The following is an 18,432-nucleotide window of genomic DNA, read 5'->3' as shown; positions in this document are numbered from 1 at the left end:
GAACATTTTGCATTTAAGCAAATGCGGATCTTAGTGATTTTACTACGTTATGACTTAGTTATGTTATGATTTTAAGTGTTTTAGGCTGGCTATTAGCCAAATGAAAGTTGTGTATGTTTCAGTTTTGGACAGTGAGAATTAGGTATGTCATAGGCATTTTTGGTGGTGTGTTGTTAGCATATTTATAAAAACATAAAGAGTTTATTTTAAGCTAAATACAAAAGTATTATTAATAAAGAAACAAATAGCAGAAAATTGACTGGGTGCTCAGGAGAGAGATGGCATTTAAACCTTTTGCTCTGCAGGTTGAAATACATAAAGCAAATAAAAATATGCTGCCCCCTGATGTGCATACTATCATATTTTGACCTATGTGATATCAGTCATTGTCTCCTCCATACAGACATGGCATGTATCTTTCCTTTCTTTTATACTTACCGTGCATATTTTATTGAAAATATTACAGTGCTTCCACAGAAACCATTTCCAGACACATACTTACATGAATAATATCTCTATAATTATTATTGTAGTTAGAGATGTTATGAAAATGCACAAACATTGTTAGGTTATACATTCTTGATATATGATGAATGCCTTGTACTCTAGTTGCTTTAATTCATATATAGAACTGATTTATCTTCTTAATGAATTCAGGCATAATCTTCTCATTTTTTACATTGCACTTGTAGGAACATTTTATAATGAGTTATTATGTATTATGAGTGAGTTAGCATGGATAACATGGGCTCTAAAGAATAGGGAAATGTATAAATAGCCAGTAATGTCAGAGGATCAGGTCAAGTTTGTGCTAAGGCTTACCTCACTTCTCTATATAGACAAGCAGAGTTCTGGGTGATGAGGAAGCAGATTTCAAACTTATTAAAAGTTATTACATATTAAACTGTATAAGCAGTTGCATCTACCTGCCAGCTAACTCTCATTCTGAGTTTCTGAATTAAAAAGAAAGAAAAAAGGTTGAACTGCCATACATTCACAAAAGTCTCAGAACTTTATAAGAACTCCAGAGCTCTGAGTTTCTGGAATTATTAGGACAAAACTTGATATCAGAGGTTGGGCACTTAAAATAGTTTAGTGGGGATCTGAAAAGCAGTTAGGACTTAAATCCTAAGCAGAACATTAAGAGATGGTGTTGCATTCACATACAAGTAAGTGAACAGAACAGTCTGGGGTGTTCCTTCTTATGGACAGTTAAGTTACACTGCTTGCAAATAACAATTGCATTCCCATGAAATTCATGTTCTGCAACACATATTCTGCTTGAAGTCATAGTTTTGTTTAAAGCTTTCTGGTTAAATAGATTATATTTATTGATGTCAAATTTTTGAAAGACTATCAAGAAAACTTGTCAACAACTCACTGGAGAGATAAAAGGGGAAATGAAAATGAACTGTTAACATTAAAATGTCATATACCAGCTGGAAACAGTTAATTATTTATTAATACTAATGGAATATTTGCAACAGTTTTGTGGTGTTAATTCCAGCGTTGCCTCTAAATCATTTAAGGGTGTATTCATGTGTATATAGCCTGGGAATGTTCACCACGTAGTGGTGAGAATAAGCTGGTGTGCAGTTATTTGCCATCATCGCACATATCATAGCTGCTGTCTGGTAGACTCCTACATTTTCATTTGATTGTTCTTCCTGTGAGTGTGCATGTATTCTAAAGCAATTTTAAGAACATGATGGAATTATTTTTTAATGCTTCTTGGCAGCATGCTGACTGTTAGGCTGTTAGGGATAGACTGCTTTTCATACTCAGGTCTGTGCATTAGTTTAAGAACCCTAATACTTTTTGCAGCCTGCAGTGTAGCTCTATGATTATTTTCTTGTTACTCCTTCTTAGGATCTCACCTTCAAATTTTCAGTGTACGGTGTAAATTGGGCCCTATTGAATTGTGTACAGCTCCTCATTCTTGAACAAACTGCAAAGTTTAAAATGCATAATCAGGGACTTAAGTTAGAAGCCTTTTACAGTGGTGACTATGCTTTTGCATTTGTTTAACAAGAAGTGAGCACAAAGATCTCTTGTACTATATATAATTAACCTAATAAGCTTATAAAGAATATTTACATGCGGCTGATGATGCATTTTATCCACACGCAAAAGCGGCAAAGGTATTAAGTGTAGGTAAATAGCTACCTATAACAATGTGTTTGATTAATAGAAAATCATTAATTATAAGCAAATTAAGATAAGAGAAATAAAAGCAGAAGATAAACATAAGGTCTCCCATGTTGCTTGTTTAATCAATTTACACCTCCAATGTAGAGTTTTGTGATTAGACATGGCTTTAAAATGCCCCAACTTCAGAGGAGCTGTAGACCAGTGATGCCTTTGCATTCTAATAATTCCTTGGAATTGGAAAAAAATTGGAAAAAACCCCACCCTATTTTCAAAACCATTTTTCCTGTACTGTGTGCATGTATTTCTAATAAAAGATAAATAACATTCTTCTATTTTTCATAATTGGAAAATATCTAGTGTTGTAAAAAATGTAAGTGTATTTAAAATATATACATTTTGACATATTTTCAAAATAGAAACAAAATATAAATAGCTTGGTTTTATTATTTTTATATACATGCATTTGCTCTTAGGCATATTCTGATACAGATTTTATATCTCTTCATTACTTATTTAAATAATAACAGGAGTTTGGTGTAAATTAATCTTTTCTCACAATAGGATAAATATTGGGAAAACTTACACTCAGAAATGGGAAAGCTCTGGAGCTAGCTATGTGGCGATAGATTTTCCAATGGTGATAGACTTTCAGACTAGCTAGGTAAACCTCCATCAAAGATACTATTCATACTGAAGTTATCACTGCCTTCAGCAAGGAAACAGACAATCTGACTTCTTGAGATTGCTTTCAGACAGAGATTTATACATTTTTTCCCTCTAACTGAAATAATGTAGAAAATCCCAAATATTAGCTATCCACTTGATCCACAGTCTCCTAATGGCTTCTCAGAATAAATGTGTGAAACATCTAGATAATTTTACCTTTAGAACTGTATATCAGTTTTCTAATTTTGTTAATAATTTCAGTGTGCTATACAATGCTTTTGTAGCTCCTGTATTCTCAGTTTTTTATGTTTTCTGTTGTGTGATGTGTATCATTCCTTCTCCATCTTATTGTCTCGTATCTGTATTTTTCTTTCTGCCATCTACTCAGTCATTATGTTACTTTACCTCGTTCCCGTTACACCCAATCCACAGATCACCATTACAGAGAAGCCAGGTATATGTTTTTCTCTGTGTGAGTTGGTATGGATAATGCATGTACTTCTGTGTACCTACATGTCTACTTCTGTTTTTATTAGTCTGTGTATAGTGGTAGAAAACTTAGAAGTGTTGGGTTAATATTAGCATTAGCTTTCTTAGTATAGTGTGTAGACAAAGACTGGGTAAGACTTCATGTGTTTCACTTTTTAAACAATTTTTAACTGCCAATAGTCTATAATTGGTGGTGCGTGAAGATGATGCTATATTTACATCATTCTAATGTCTTTTTAAAAGTCAGTAAAGAAAATTATTTAAAGAAAATTATTTAAATCAACAAACAGATACCTGCTAATAGTGTGATTTCATTGACATTCACGTGAATGTCATACATGTATAGCCGTGTTAAAGGTTACAATAGATAAAACTGGAGTGTGACAGCTTTCTTGTAGTCTCACCTGCAGGCCAATATACCTTAATTTTTAAAAGTAGTTTTGCAAAATTCACTAAAGTTCCAGCTGAGTTTTGTTCCAGTGTTTTGTTCTGTTGCTGACACTACTTGCTTTTCTTGTTGTTTTGTCCTCATATCATCTTTGTGTTGCTTTTCATTGTGTTCACCCTTTATGTTTTGGCAGCCAGGATCACACAATGTACCCTCTATTTTGTGAAGATGCAATCAGATTACTTCGCTCCCGTAAGATGTGCCGTACCTATTCTGAGGGTGCTTACTATGATCTTGAGAGGTATAATTGATGTGGAGCATATCGTTAGCTCTGCCACTTGTACTTTGACAGTACTATGTTTGTTTTCCAAACTGAGAATGTGATCTATGTTTTAAGGATAAACACATACAGTGAAGATGTTTTATAATACTCTGTGAGCATGTACGCATCTAAAACTGACTAGTCAGGACTATGGGTAAATCCCAAGAGAAGCTGAATAGCTTTATAGAATTCAGTTTCATAAATTAGGTTATATGGATATTATATATAAGTGTCTTTGTACAACCCTTATTTTTGCTGGAATTTTCCAAAGTGCTTATAGTACTTATTATTCTCTTTGAAATACTGAGGGAAAGCCTGTCTACTTCAAAGTACACGGAAATAGAGTCTTTTTGAAATTTCATGCTTTGCTTAAATGAAAAACAGAGTGAAAAGTAAAAGTATAATCTTATGTTGTAGATATTTGTATAGTGCTTATTCTGTAGTTTATGAGTACTTGTATACATTCACAATACCTGTGTGTGATTAAAGAACATCAGAGTTCCTATTTGTGTATGAAATACATAGCAGAGAGACGCTGAGCCCGTAATAATTTCTATGAAATTATTATACTTGAAATACGGTGGCTTTTAAGAGATGTAATAAGACATGCTGATGTACTACTGTGATTATGATATTTCCAGAAGTATTGCAAAACAGGAAAAAGTCTACATGGTTGTGTGTGAATAGAAATAAGGATATAAATCTACTGATAAACTGTGACCTAATAAAAATGAAACGGTGGCTTCAGATCTCAAATAGCAGCTATAACGGTTGATATGGCTATTGCTTTACAAGAGGGGCCATGTAAAATTTTCCATAGCAAGAACTAAAGAACTCTTGATATATTAACTTCATGGATGCCTTCTGGATGTGAGTTCCTCTGAGATGCTCATTAAGGTTTGCTCTGGATTCAGATCCTATATAACCATGTTTTTAGTAAGTGTAAAACTACTATTGGACGCAGAAACAAAATAGAATCTGAAACACTTATAGTATCACAGAAGTATTCCTTCCAAAGAAATATTGCTTTTTAAAAATTCCACAAAGCCACAGTATAGTAGACTTTATAACATTTAGAACGCTGTTTTGAAATTAGTATCTTCATTTTTTAAAATTTTGAAATTTTGAAAGTTTCTGTTTTGAACATTTGTTTTGAAATTATGCTGTTTTATATGAAACCTAACATAAAGAAAGTGTGTAAATAGTTCAGACTGCATGTAAAAACTTTAACAGACAGCAGGATTTATGGTTTGTTTTCTGAAAATATGTGATGAAATGTGTTCATATATATGCTATTTCAATAGCTAGTTTTTATACACTGTTTTTTGCCTTACTTATATAGTCACATTTGCATTAGTTTATCTGAATCTGTTTCAGATTGCTGGCTGTATTTGTGACTGTTCAGATATTGCTGAAAGTTGCAGCTGTTATCAAATTGTCTTAGTTTGAGGATCTTGACTTGCGAATCTTAATCTTTTTTCCTACAGAAATTAATTTCTCAAAAATAAAGTAAAATCAATCAAATAAAGGGCAAAAATGACAGTACTGCATAAAGATGAAAAAGCTGGGATTTAATCAGTGAGATGGAGTAATTTTTTCCAGGGCTTTATTGAAGAGAAGGCTATTAAAGCTAAATCCTCCTGGGGTCAGAAAGAAAAATCCAAGATGAAGTGGAATATGTCTAGTTCACTGTTAGAGCAGTATCTTGAGATTCCTTGGGCCTAGGAACTGGTCCTGGATTTTCTGATCCTCTTGAATCCAGGCTGCCTTGTGGGTAATGTTAGTGTTCAAGTTGCTTGAGTCATCTTACCAGATACGATCTACTCTAAGTACCTCATAGCCACTATAATTTTCCTAGTTTTTCGTCCTTTTTGTCTTTCCACATTCTGACAGCAGTTCTCTAGGTATTTAAGGACGATTTACACCATCATCTTTACTTAGTTCCTCCTTATTCCATTGAAAAACACTAAGTAATATCCTCTTCCTTATTTTATTTTTTTTGAAATATATGAAAAATTACTTTTAAAACAATATTTCTTAATTTATCTTTATGCCTTTTCCCAGTTTAATGCTTACCTTAAATTACATCATTTTTGTAGGTCAAGGTGTTAGTCATGTTGTCTTAGTTCAATCTGCTTAGTCAATGTCATGCTTATATCAAGCAACCACCTCTTCCTGTCTTACTTTTACTTTATTAAGCATGTGAAATAACTTTTCCAGTTTCCACTATTCATCAAAATTGCAAACATTGTTCTGCACAGTCCATCTCTCAGGGAAGAGTCTCTCATCTGGGGCAGGGTTTTTTGTATCTTATGTCACTGTGAATCCACCAGTGTGGGTATCCTGCAGGCAAATATGTCGTACAGATACGTCAGTCAAAATTACTTGCCTTATTTGTTATTCATGGCTCCTTTCATTGCTTTTCTTGTAGTCATTCACAGCCAGCCCGTGAACTCTTGTCATCTCTTCTAGCAGTTTTTTCTTTTTTTTCCCCACATAGTGACTATTTGGTTCTATTTTATCTTTTCTCTGCAGAAGTTTGTTTCAGTTATTGTTTATTAGATTTTATAGTCTTTAGTTTGTTAGTTCTAGGACACATTTCCATCATCAAAACCCTTAATTTCTGAGTTAATTCTTAGGCTATGGTACTCGTCATTTTATCTTTGTGAGAGTTCTCCCCTTTTCAAGAAGTCCAACTGTTTCACTCCCAAAAAAAGCAGAGGCAGCATTGACAAGATGCTTCAGCATATGCCTAAGAAAGACAATAGCCACATGGGCAGCTTCAGTGCCTTCAGTGCCCTTTGGACCTGGTGCTTTATTAAGAAAATACTGCTCCTCAGTACCCCACTCTAATTTTCCTTGACTCTTTAATGTGATACTCAGTATGGTATATGCTAGCTGGTGTCAGTTCACACTACCGTAGCTACTCAGCTTGAACATATATAAGACATCATGGCTGGACATGCAGAGCTTTACTTATGCTTTTATCTACATCTCCCAATTCACAATCTTATAGAGTTACACAGGCTAGTTCATAAATTGATGTTCATCCATTTTAAATTGGCTCACATACACATGATCACAGAATCACAGAATCACAGAAGCATTAAGGTTAGAAAAGGCCTTAAAGATCATCAAGTCCAACCATCAACCCAACACCACCATGCCCACTAAACCATGTCCTGAAGTGCCATGTCTACACATTTTTTGAACACTTCCAGTGATGGTGACTCTACCACCTCCCTGGGCAGCCTGTTCCAATGCTTGACCACTCTCTCCATAAAGAAATCTTTCCTATATCCAGTCTAAAAACCTCCCCTGGCACAACTTGAGGCCATTTCCTCTCGTCCTATCACTAGTTACTTGGGAGAAGAGACCAACACCCTCGTCGCCACAACCCCCTTTCAAGTAGCTGCAGAGAGTGATAAGGTCTCCCCTCAGCCTCCTCTTCTCCAGACTAAACAACCCCAGTTCCCTCAGCCGCTCCTCATAAGACTTGTGCTCCAGAACCCTCACCAGCTTCGTTGCCCTTCTCTGGGCTAAAGACCTCAGCATCCTTCTTGTAGTGAGGGACCCAAAACTGAACACAGGATTCGAGGTGGGGCCTCACCAGTGCCAAGTACAGGGGCATGGTCACTTCCCTACTCCTGCTGGCCACACTGTTTCTGATACAGGCCAGGACGCTGTTGGCCTTCTTGGCCACCTGGGCACACTGCTGGCTCATGTTCAGCCGGCTGTTGACCACCACCCCCAGGTCCTTTTCTGCCGGGCAGCTCTCCAGCCACTCCTCCCCAAGCCTGTAGCGTTGCATTGGGGTTGTTGTGGCCGAAGTGCAGGACCCTGCACTTGGCCTTATTAAACCTCATACAGTTGACCTCAGCCCATCGATCCAGCCTGTCCAGATCCCTCTGCAGAGCCGTCCTGCCCTCCCTCAGATCAACACTCCCACTCAACTTGGTGTCATCTGCAAACTTACTGAGGGAGCACTCGATCCCCTCATCCAGATCATCAATAAAGATATTGAACAAGACCGGCCCCAGAACCGAGCCCTGGGGAACACCGCTTGTGACCGGCCGCCAGCCGGATTTAACCCCATTCACCACAACTCTCTGGGCTCGGCCATCCAGCCAGTTCTTTACCCAGCGAAGAGTAAGCCTGTCTAAGCCACGAGCCGCCAGTTTCTCCAGGAAAATGCTGTGGGAGACACTGTCAAAGGCTTTACTAAAGTCCAGGTAGACAACGTCCACAGCCTTTCCCTCATCCACTAGGCGGGTCACCTGGTCATAGAAGATTTCAATGTTCTCAAGATTTTTACTCCAGTTGTTTTTAAAATTAAAATATCAGTAGTTCCTCCCAAGTAAAAATCTGTTGAAAACCTCAGTGTATGAAATTCTTTCTCAGCTTGCCTATATTAGAGCTCAGCTTGGTTCTTGAGAACACTATGTACTATTTTATTTTTTTTCACTTAGCCTGTGAGGTTAGTTTTTGGAAAGCAGTAAAAGCTGGTTTGTGCACATTTTGTGCAGAATGTGAGGTTTATTTCAAGAAGATTTTCTGTTGCTTCACTTAAGGAAACAAACGTTTGCTTCCATTTTGTTTTCTGACTTTTGTTTCATCAACCAGAAATTTTCTAACATCCATATCCTATTTTTGGTAAAATTTCTCAGCTGCCCAAGTACTGTTTTCCTGTTTGTGTAACATTTCACGCCTATGAATTATGTGCGTATTGATCAAATGTTCTTAATATGTTGTTAATAATTTCTGAATGTAATTTGAAGGTAGAAGTTTAAAATGACATACACATGAAAATATATGTTCAGAAGATACTGCTGAACCGTAGATAAATGTTCTCTATGTTCATCACTATCTTAGTAATACGGTGAGGGACATCATGAAATAAGCACCCTTTAAAATGTCTGAAATATCTGTGCTGTTTATTCCATATTCAGGAGGACTAGGCAGGAGAGAAGAGTGCCTAATTCATATTATGACGACACAACCTATACTCCTGACAGGTATTTTAATTTATATAGTAAAAATAGATAAAGTTGAGTAATATATTTTTTCTGAAGTGTAGTCTGAAATTTTTAATTGGGCTATACTAATGATATTTAAATTTACAGTGCACTTTATGCAGTATTTATCTAAATACAGAACAACTAATCTCCATAGTTTTAAGTACTACTTTTTCTTTTAGATCTCCATTAACATGACTTTGGATTTTTTTTTAAGCATAATTCTTACCTTGAAAATTTTTTTATTCATTAGATGTGAAAGTAAAACCAAATAGCGTAGAGGAGCTAGGTACCACTGAAGTTTTTTTCCCCACTTAACTGCAGCATATTTCTCATGGATAACCTTTTCAGTCACTAGAAGTGATTATAAGGCAATTTAGAATCCTTAATTTCATTCTTTAATATCCAGAGTCACTTAAGAAGATCCTCCGCTTTTGACATGTTACTGCCTGTATTGACTTAAAAATTATTAACTAAATGATTTCAAATTGATTTTGGTGCTTGCTATGCTTGGACCAAAAGTATTATTGTTCTTCCTAAATTTTGGTATGCATACAGTGTATCACAGTGAACATAATATAACTAAAGTCTGACGCATAATCTGAAAAATTTTGGGGTGTCTCTGGAAGTAGTTATTTGATAACAGCATTTCATGTTTAAACAGCTAGGCAAAGTCCAAAAAGAAGGAAATTTGAAGAAAGAAGGAAGTTGATGCTCCTCTCCCCTTGCACAATTAGGTCTTTTATATTTCTCTGTCCATTTTTAAGTCAGTATCTGATTTTTGTCTACAGCATGAGCGCAGGTAAAGCAGGGATTATTTGCTAATAGCAAGTTTTTTTTTTTATTTCATTGCTATGAATAAATACAGCCATATTTAACAAAAGTAAAGTGCACTGCAGTTCTAAAGCCATGCTTATATATTTATGGTGTCTGTAATAAAGTACTTTTACAGAAGAATCTCACCTAAAATACTGGCTAATTGAAGAGACTGGCTTCAGTTTTAAGGATACAGAGGATCAGGGAGAGTATAAAGACATACCTGTCATTCTCCATCTGTATTCTAATTTAGCTTGAACTAAATTTAAATGTAATTTATAACTAAATTAGATTAAACTAAAGTAACTTTCATCCAGTCATTGATCTGGCTACAAACCATGAAAGAAAATGCCATTTCCCATACCATCCAATTTGATGTAGAAGAAACAAGAGCAGCTGAGTGACATTCACATATACTGCACTCCATAGTGTCTTCCCTCAACATAATGATCACGAGGTCTGGGGTCATTTACTTTCTAAACATATCACAAAACCTCAGATTGTGAAATCTGAGAAGTTTGGAAAAAAATGGAATAATGCAAAAAATACTTTATGTATCATGCTGTGATTCATGGGAACAGATTCGTGAAAACCCTTGGATATCCAAGGATCCAAGCCATTAAAAAGTTAATCCTGCAGACTTTGGCTAGGATTTTCAGTACAGACAAAGGAAGATTTATATCCAAGTTAATAATATGATGGTCCCTTGATCATTTATGAAAATTCCTCACTTGCTTCTCACTCACTTTCGTGTGGAAATCATTGAGCAGTGGGACTATTCCAGTTTCAAGGCTTTACCCACACAGGATCCTGAAAATCTGTATTTCCAGAGGTCCAGTTGAAACTCCTTAACCAAATACATATTTGCATGTACTTAATATACTGGAGTAATGGCACATAAACAGTTGATCCCCTGGTTTCTGAAATGAAAACAGCTTTTTTGTCCTGTTATTTCTTTTCTGCATGGTTCTGCTTAAGATAAAATATTTCTACATGTGTTTTATGTTGTCTTCAACTGATTTACTGAAAGAGACCTTAAAGATCATCTGGTTCCAACCTTCCTGCCATAGGCAAGGACACCTGCCACTAGAACAGTTTGCTCAAATAATGCTGCAAATGTTTAGGTAGCCCGCATTTAGTATCTGGAAGAACAATATAGGTATAGAATTTAATTAGTTTGCATTGTTTGATCTGAGTGAAGTGAGTTTTCACCTGCTTCTTAGATAACTTTAAAAACTAACCACCCTATCAAATAGAAAAATGATTTTTTAAAAGTTAGATATTTGAAGTTAAACACAGTATTTTAAACTATTGCTACATAGAATATTATTTTTGTTAATGTTACTTCTTCACAATTATTTTTTAATGATTCCACAAACTTGATAACCATTGAAAACGTGAAAACTTTTGTGTAAGAAAAGATAAGGGATCAGTTAGTCTTTATGGAACCGAAATTAATGGCTAAACTGCTGAATAAAATAAAGGTGAAATGTATTAAGAATTATATAAGGAAAAAATTAAACATCATTTACTTGGGGATTATTTTTAAAAGATACGGTTTTCTTCATACCTAAGAGAAAGAAGGAAGTGTACAAAATTATTTGGAAACATTTGAAAAGCTTCCCATCTTACTGACAAGTGCTCATGTCATATGATTTAGAGTGTTATTAATAATACATACGTTTCTTTATAACACTTCTTCATTTTAACTGCATTGTAAAGGTGGTACAATGGTGCAAGTTCATGGGCAGATCATGTAGTCAATGGTTCAGCTGAAAATTATGGGTAAGTAAAGAGTGTAGTGTTACAGATATAGCTAAAATGTATTTCTAATCTTTACAAAAAAATTAATTTATAATTGTACCAAAGTTATTCCTACTAAGTATGTTTGTCTTCATGTCTGTCTGTATTGACTCAGATAAGGCACATTTGCATGTTACTCGTTTTTCCAAGATTAAGCTGTTGTATTCAGTTACAAATAGAAAAAGAACATTAGTTATGTTTTAACGTTTTTAAAACATGTTCTCATTATTCAGGGCCACTTAATGAAAATGGGCTTTTTGACTGATAATACCTTCCTACATTCACAGTGCTGGGAATGTGTCTTTGAGACCTCATACTTTTTAGTTTTAGAAATAATCACAGTTCTAATGGTCTAACCTATCTTCCTGTGTGATTGAAGCATAACCCATGCGAAGTGCTGTATACATTACAATCTTCACTTCTACCCAAATGCAGTTGGCTCCTAATCAAGGGAGCACACAGATTTTCCTATTAGTTCTTTGACTTTACTGCTTCTCCCTCATTTTCTTCTTGCTCTTGCAACATTTTTCTTCTTTATTTTTATTTACTTCCTTTGTGAATTGCACAGAGCTTGCTTCTTTCTTTTCTTAAGTAGGGGCTGGACTATGCCGGTGGCATATTCTGGCTGAGTAAAACAAACACACACACACACATATGGTGTGAGACCAAAATGCTTGTAAATCCTGAAGTTCTTAAGTGAAACATCCACAGAGTTACCGGGAACTTGTCTTTGATGAAGACTAAGAGTTACAAAACTGCATCTCAAAAATATTTGTTGTGAAATTATACAAAATACTACTATACATTGGTGTCCCAAATGCTATAATTTTGTGCATACAGCTACTTAATAACATTTAAATTGTGCAAGAATGTGGAATTAATTACTTTTTAGTAAACTAATTACTGATCATACTTTGAATTTTGTGTTCCTACTTATTTTTTTGTGGTGGTACAAGTCAATATATCTCTCTCGAGAAATAGTTATGTACCTAAAACAGATCACTGGAAAGCTATTAGACTCTATTCAGTTGAATATAATGAACCATATAAAATGATACTATATATTGAAAATAGAAGATATATATATAAAAAAGGGATTAGTCACAGTTCACCTACAGTCCTAAGGCGATCTAAATAAAATTGTGATTCATATTTGTCCTGTATGTGTTGACTAATACAGGAATTCTGTTTAAGGAATTCAGAGACTGAAGGAGAACGTAAGTCACTTTGTCAACTTAAAACTAAAAAAATATGGTAAAAAACAGAATTAATCCTTCAAGGATGCAAGTTTTTCTTCTCTCTAGAGAAGAAAGGTTTGCAAGGGTCATTTGGCTCAACATCAGTGCAGCCACAGAGACTTCCTTGAAAACATATTTCTTCCCTAGCTCTTTGAGCCAGAGTTCCACTGTGTGCTAGCTCTTCAGTTTTAAGTGTTTGAAGTATACACTTCATTTGTGCTTACAGCAAGGGCCATGCATATTAGTTCTTCCCAGGAAAGTGCAGAGCCATACTGAAAATGGACAGCATTTGAAGAAGGCTGAAAAGTAGTGTAAACAAAGCTGTTGTATTTGCTTTTGATAGTCACAGTAAATAGTTCTGGTTTACTTTACCTGTCTTAGATTTAGTATGGTATAGATGCTAACACAGGTAAATATCAGGGGGAAAAAACAGATTTGTAACTTATCCTTAAGAAGGAGCTTATTTGTTAGTACTCCCTGCCCCCTTTTAAACTTGCAAAAAGCTGTGGAAAAAGAAAAAGAAAAAGAACATTTACTGTGAGACAATATGGCTTTTAGGTAGACCATAAGGCATAGAACACACTTTAATAGAATGAAGACTACTGAAATGGTCAGGTTCTGTTAAGATCAATGAATTTACAGAATGCCTTTAACAGAAACTATGCTATTTTGCTCATTCATAATTTAAGAGCTTAAAAGATAATAAAGTTTTATGTAACTGCTTATCTTGGAATGATCTGATTCAAATCCTGGCCTCATCAAGAGGCAGAATGCTTGTTGACTTCAGTGAGGTCAGAATTACCGGTCTGTTCCTAAGAGTTAAGAAGACAGATAAACATGTATTTACATTATTAAGCCCTGTTTGTGATATTTTACTAATTAAATGTCTGCCATGTTATTGTTTTTTTAAAATGTTACTGGAAGAAAGAGGCCAACTTAATACAGTGTTCCATGTACAAATAAAGTTATATTTAAGATCTGAGGAAAAAAGAACCATAAAACCCACCAAACTTTTCAAATTTTGGTTTTAGTCCTGCACTGTACAAGGGCATTTTTAGGTACATGCTTAATTTTAAGCCTACAACTAATTCACTTGATTAGTCTAAAGTCTAAGTAAGTGCTCTGCTGAACTGCTTTTGAACATTCAAGCCCTACTAGGAAGTGCTTGCCTCTTGCTGCTTCTGTCTCAAGCTTCTCTATGCATCGTCTTGTATATCAATTACTCTTCAGTCATGAAATACATACTCATTAAAACCCTCGAATGTTCCTGTCATTGCTCATACATTACGATAAAACAGTTGAGTGGGTGAAATATTGTATTCTGAAACAGGAAAAAATGTGTAATAAAGTTATAATACAAAGCTGAAATACTTATACTTTGGAATATTTCTAATATTTTTGTTAAAATTTAGATTATTATCTTGGAAAGAGTTGCAGCACTATGTTCAGTTGTAAAATTGAGCTGGGGTGTGGGGGGGGAGGATTGCAGCTCGCTCTGAGAATTTTGAGTTCCCAGCTCTTGAATGCTAATCAGTTTTATCGTCATCTTCAGCACGTCATCTCATGAAGATAGCGATATGTGTTCCTGCAGTGCGATTCTTTAAAATGTGTCAGTTGAGGGTCTATGTTAAAGGTGCTGGAAATTGGAAGTAGTCGGTAAAATCCAAGTTGCTATAAATGAAAACGTATGGTACAAGTACCAGAAACAATAATGTAAAAACAAACACTTAACATATTACATTATAGCAAAAATCTGTTTAAGTCTCTCAGACTTTTAAATTAATAGTGAAGGAATACTTCCAAATATTTAATATTGTAGGCACAGAATAAAAATATGAATAAATATTAATATGATAAATCTATTGCAAGCTAAATAAATTGGTAAGCCATAAGGCAATGTATATGTTGCTTGCATTCATTTGTTCACCTCTGTGTAAGGAAATGGTAGCCTGGAAGGTTCATTTTTTGGGACATTACCTTTGAGTAAAATACTGGAAATTGATTCTTAAATTCATTAAAGTTAACTAGTTAAGTGAAATTAGTATTATTATTAGCTCATTTGCTGTGTTTGCTTTCATTTGAATGCAGTTACAAATAGTGTTAACTGGAAGTTAAGAAGCCTCTTTCTCAAAAGCATTCACCACTTCTTACTTTTGTTTAATGCTGAGACTTTCTATGAAGAAGAAACTGCTTACATATTTTCCCTATTTTCCCTTCAAATGTACAAGTTGCTTTTCTATTCCTTCAAAATGCACAAACTTTATTTGGTCAGATTTTACAGATAAAGTGATATGAAATATTTCAGCATATCATTTCAGTCTTAATTATTCCAGGATTGACACTACTTACTGGTTTTATTGATATTTGATTGTAATAGCTAGCATAAACCTCAGACTGCATCCTTAGAATCATAAACTAATTTAGATTGGAAGGAACCTTGGAAAAAAACTATCTGGTCTAACTGCATAAAGCAGGGCTTTGCTATTCCTCAGTAATTAAACAACCTTACAATCGATTGATTATGAAACATTTTGGAGAGAAAATCTCTATAGATAGAGCTATATGTGCTCTCTTTAAGCATTTTTATAATTGCATCATGCTATCATGTGTTAGCGTGATTAGTCTGCAACAGAATCACCCAAGTGACTGCAGTGCCGTGTACAGATACCTAAGCAAGTTGTAAGCAACTGAGTTTCTGTAGCTGTAGCAGTCTGCGTGTAGCAGCGTGGAGCACAATGTGCCTGGGATCGCAGCCGAGTTCTCTGCTTTGTCTCTTAGCTGAGTTAACTAGTAGAAAAGTAGTTCAGGTACTGGCATTTTACAGTTTAGACATGCCTGCGGCTGTCATGTAGATACACCTGTAGTTATCACATACACCACAGTAAGGTGCATGTGAATAGATCATATGAGTGTGTGCATGTATGTGTATAGATGTATAGATATATATACTATATATATGTAAAGCATGACAGAATATTACTGCAGCAAAAATATCTTGCTTTGCTCTCTGTATTTGTTTATTTTGCAAGAGTACCTGAAAGCATTACAATCCTGGCTTTTAAAAACTATAGCAGCACATAATTTTATATTAAACCTCTTTATAGGTATAGATGAGTGATTTGGTGAGATATCCAGTCGCCAGTTTATCTAGGTATTTGGTAGTATATTGCTCCTTCCCATTTTCCCATTTTCAATTACAATACTTATGACTCAAATTTAAGTTTCCTTGGTAGTAGAAATCTCAGTTGTTTGTAGACATGCTTACGTATGTTATGCTAACAGAGGATCTTGTGTCTGTGACTAAACAGCAAAGTTCCTATAGCTAGTAGAAGAATAACACGTCCAAGGATTGAAATCCAGCAGCCATCCACAGACACTGACAGGTATTACCATTGTATATTAGCTGGAGTTTGAAATTATGATCATTAGAAAATGTATTGCTGTATTTTTCTTGTTCTGTGCTCAGTGTTTCTAGATGAAAAAAAGATGCACTAGGAGCGGATGGTAGTGCACTGTAATCCTACAGCAATTCTATTTTTATTTCTTCAGTTTTTTGTTACAAGAACAACCTAGTACTAAAATTGTGATTGGCATGATCTCATAATTTGCTTTTTTACTCTTGCAGACAGTAAAGGAATTTAACATGGGTTTTCAAATAAACTGCTTTCAGTTATTTTGGGGAAAAAAATAATTTTTATTTGTGTTGTAAGCTGTTATGATTGCTTACTGTTGAAAAATGTTCATCTTTTATAAAGCTTTTTCTAGATAGAAGTTTAGATAAATGAGTGTATTCATTTGTTGAAAATTCTCTTTTTATTTGTTAAGAAGAGTAACAAATCTGAAAAATTAAAAATTAGAAATTATTATTTTCTGCATTGGGAAAAGTTAGCTTTTGAAATTTCCAGAATATGAACATAGAACAATGCAGATAAATCAGTAGTTAATACAAAATGTTGTAGCACCTTTGGTTAGATGTTGTAGTTATTGGAATTTACAGCGGTACCTAAATAGTATGGCATTCTACTTCTAAATTTCGATGGGTTTGGAATATAAAATTAAACTCTGAAAATTCACAGAGCTTTGTGTGTGGTGGCTTACAGCGAGCTCAGTTTCAGAGTAATAGGTATGCTTGGTTAAGAAGCAAACACTTACTGCTGTACTTTCCCCTCAGTGTAGGGGAGACTTATGCTCACAAGCCTTCTAGATTTTGACAGCCGAATAGGCCACCCACTATCATGTTTTCCTTAGCAAAGGCAGAAGGATGCTATGATAGGCAATACTAAATGGAGGAGGTCACTATCTGATGTTTCATTAACTGTATTTTTTATAATGAAAAGTCTGTTAGCAAAGGAACAGCTCTAGCATACATTAAAATACTATACTGATGTTGAATAACTTAGACTATTATATTTTCCTCTTTAAAAATCAATAATTCATATCATATGAATTATAATGAGAATAGAGGAAACTTTCATCTAGATAACTTGGGAGCATAAGCCCTCAAGAATGTTACCTGAAAAGTTATAAACTTCTGTTTTTAATTCACTGAGGTGCTTTAAAAACTACCCCTCCATGGTTATGGCTGGATCATGATATTAATGTCTAGTTGTATGCTGTGGTAGTGAGGAGCTTCACTGTCCAAGCAGGTTATTGGAGTAATATTTTTTCTATAAAAAGGACAGTTCGTTTCTGAAGACCTGGATCATACAGCACATGTGTTTACTGTTAAAAGGACAAAAAAAAAATATGTGAAGACAAAGAACGTGCCTGTTTCACTCCAGACAGTTAAAACTGTCTCATGAATTGTTCTTTGTGTGTGTATGATGTGTGTGATGAAAATCACACGGTGAAGCTTTCAAGTGGAAGACTGTCAGTATGCTTATATAGCCCTCCATTTGCTGCTGTGGGTGCTGAGAGGTTTGCAGCACATAGCCTGTAACTTGAGGGTAACAACTCAGTTTCACCTCAGGATTCAACTTAGTCTTCAAATCCTTCAGTCTGCAAAACAAGAGTTGTGTCAAAGCTTCATCTAAAAGCAAAAGGTTCACTGCCAAAATCCATGTTCTCCTTCACCTCTGGGAACTCCTGATTGTTTTTCCACCTGAAGTAAATGCCAGCTGCAGACTGTGGAAAACAATATTTATATTAACTCTTGAATATGAAATTTCTGAGGCCTTTATCTGTTAGCATAGTCATTAGATATAGTGGCTCCATGATGCTTGGCAGAATACAAAACCTGCCCACTAAACCATTAGTATTGATCTTAATGGTAAAAGTGCCTCCCTGCCTTCTAATACAGGCAATGGATCAGATCCCTAACATCCTAAAAAATACTTCCTATACTACAGCTGCAGAGAATGAGACCTTAAGTGTAACAAGTGAAAGAGGCTTAACACCTTACGAAGTGTTTATGTGAATGATGTGGTTGCTATTCACCTGTTCCTCTGTATGTCCTACTGGCTGTTGGAAAGAGAAGTGGACTGATACGTCTCTCCATATTGCCCAGCGCCTGCTGCTGGGTGCTCCAGCAGTCCTCCACTCGCT

General features: G+C 35.2%; 1 protein-coding gene across 29 annotated transcripts in view; it reads left to right on the top strand.

Annotated features, from left to right (window-relative positions):
• The window catches only part of RIMS2 (regulating synaptic membrane exocytosis 2), a gene marked incomplete at its 5' end in the record, with an annotated part of 516,464 nt that overhangs the window by 353,226 nt on the left and 144,806 nt on the right, over positions 1–18,432 (top strand). For 7 of the 29 annotated variants that reach the window (XM_082015596.1, XM_082015624.1, XM_082015598.1 and 4 more), the window contains one exon: positions 3,206–3,271. The exons of 17 other annotated variants lie outside the window; for them this stretch is intronic. In XM_082015596.1, the coding sequence (XP_081871722.1) occupies positions 3,206–3,271 (66 nt within the window). Of the gene's footprint in view, positions 1–3,205; positions 3,272–3,887; positions 3,996–8,965; positions 9,032–11,569; positions 11,633–16,196; positions 16,272–18,432 lie in introns of all 29 variants that reach the window. 5 more of the 29 variants (XM_082015606.1, XM_082015617.1, XM_082015619.1 and 2 more) reach the window with 3 other exon arrangements.

The sequence above is a fragment of the Phaethon aethereus genome (genome assembly GCF_964289735.1).
Source record: "Phaethon aethereus genome assembly, chromosome: 2".
Classification (NCBI taxonomy): Eukaryota; Metazoa; Chordata; class Aves; order Phaethontiformes; family Phaethontidae; genus Phaethon; species Phaethon aethereus.
Note: the sequence above shows the minus strand (reverse complement) of the source record. Positions and strands in the feature narration are given on the sequence as shown.